Consider the following 1,841-nt stretch of genomic DNA (forward strand, 5'->3'; position numbering starts at 1 on the left):
AAATCTCCTCAAGTTGTATGCTGATTTGGGGATTAGACCTCCATCATGAGCTGTAATCATTTCTCTTCCAAACGTGCAAACTTAGATAACGTGCTTCATTTAATTGTTTAAGATCTAAACTACTTCTAATGATTTCGTTTTGCATGCATCTATGTGGGTATAAATTCATTTCACACATCACAATCTCGCACTTTACACTCACGCCCTACACAAACCCCATTTCTCTCAGTTCTTCATCATCTTCATCAAGGTTTCTGCATTTTCATCAAGTTCTTCATTCAAACCTTCATCTTCAACATTGTTTTACATGGATGCTCAACAATAATCTGTCTACAACTACCTCACCATCATCATCCTCACCTTCATCCCCACCATACTATATTCTCTCCTCTGACAAAAAACCTTCTGACCCCCAATCCCCCACTCTAGCTCAACTTCAAGCTCGTGCTCTGGCATCTCAATAACCATCACAAATTGAACTTGAACCTGAAGTCACTTCCCCACCACCTGCACAACAAAATCCACCTCCATCTGATCAACCTTAACACCACCACCTACACAACCTAATCCACCTCCTGAATAACCAATACCCTCACCATATGAACCTTAACCAAATCCTCAACCCGAACAAATAACACCATCTCCCTCTAATATTCCCCCACCACAAACCTCTGTTGCCGTCATCACTCATATTCTAAATACAGATGACACCAACCAAACTCCACCATCCTCTGTAGCCTCTAACTCTGAACACGACACTTCCTTCCCCACCTTAGAAGAAGCAATAACTGTTTTTGCAAAGTCTTCAATGGAGAAGATCAAGTCATTGTCTATTAACTCTGGCATCAGTGATGATCCCTCTGCAGTAAGGATCCACTAGAACAGAGTGATCAGATGGATGATCTCTGAAGCCTTCAAACTCAAAGGCCTCTCTGAACAAGTCCGCAACGAATTCATCAGAGATGCTGGTATAAGGCTCCAAGCTCGCTTGGCCAGAAAGGCTGAGGAAAAGGCCAGGAAGGAAGCAGAAGAGAAAGCTCGTCTGGAAGAGGAGCAGAGGATCAGAGAAGCTGAAGAAAAGGCTGCTGCTGAAGCTGCTGCTGTTGCGGCTACTGCTGAGGCTGAGGCAAAAGTAAAAGTCGACGCTGAAGAAGAAACACACATTACTGCAGAGGAAGCTGCCAAGGCCAGGGCTAATGCTTTGACTCAGGGGGAGCAATCTACCTTTGGTTTTGCCCCTCTGGTCTTGAAGACTCTGGAGGAATTGCAAAAGGAACAACAAGTGGTACGAGCTAGGTTGGATCACCAGGATTCCGTCAACACCAACATTCAGAACCTGCTGACTCAACTGCTCCAACGGATGCCTCCGCCCCCAAACCCTTAGGCACTTAGGCTCTTTGTTTGTTGCTTTTTCTTCTAATGTTTCTTTCTGCTTTATGATTTATGCTTTCGTTGCTGCCTATCTGTACCTGTTTTTCTCTGTTATATGAATATCTGTTTCTTGCCTATTTTTTTCTAAGTCTTTTTTATTCTAACAAAAAGGGGGAGAACTAAAACAGCTCTGATGAAAACATATATCTAAAACCTCTCAAGGTACTGCGAACATTTATAAAATCTTAATGACTTATGACAACTAAAGTTATGCAGAATAATAGCTAAGGCACAAAACCAACTCCACACAAGGAAGGTCCGGTAAGAACTTCTGTTAAATCTGATGATCTAACTCAGAGGGAGTTCATTCCCTTTATCTGGTTCTGAGATATTCATATTGTTTCATTATTACTCTGACTTGTTTTGTCATCATCAAAAATGGGGAGATTGTAAGAACAAATTTAGTTCTA

The 1,841-nt window shown here is 42.0% G+C and overlaps 1 protein-coding gene across 1 annotated transcript; it reads left to right on the plus strand.

The window, feature by feature from the left end:
• The first annotated feature begins 898 nt into the window (after positions 1–898).
• LOC127131243 (eukaryotic translation initiation factor 4 gamma-like) lies at positions 899–1,384 on the plus strand. Its single transcript, XM_051060174.1, has one exon. It carries the CDS (start codon positions 899–901, stop codon positions 1,382–1,384), a length of 486 nt encoding a protein of 161 aa, XP_050916131.1.
• The last annotated feature ends 457 nt before the right edge of the window (positions 1,385–1,841 follow it).

Source organism: Lathyrus oleraceus, chromosome 3, assembly GCF_024323335.1.
Source record: "Lathyrus oleraceus cultivar Zhongwan6 chromosome 3, CAAS_Psat_ZW6_1.0, whole genome shotgun sequence".
Classification (NCBI taxonomy): Eukaryota; Viridiplantae; Streptophyta; class Magnoliopsida; order Fabales; family Fabaceae; genus Lathyrus; species Lathyrus oleraceus.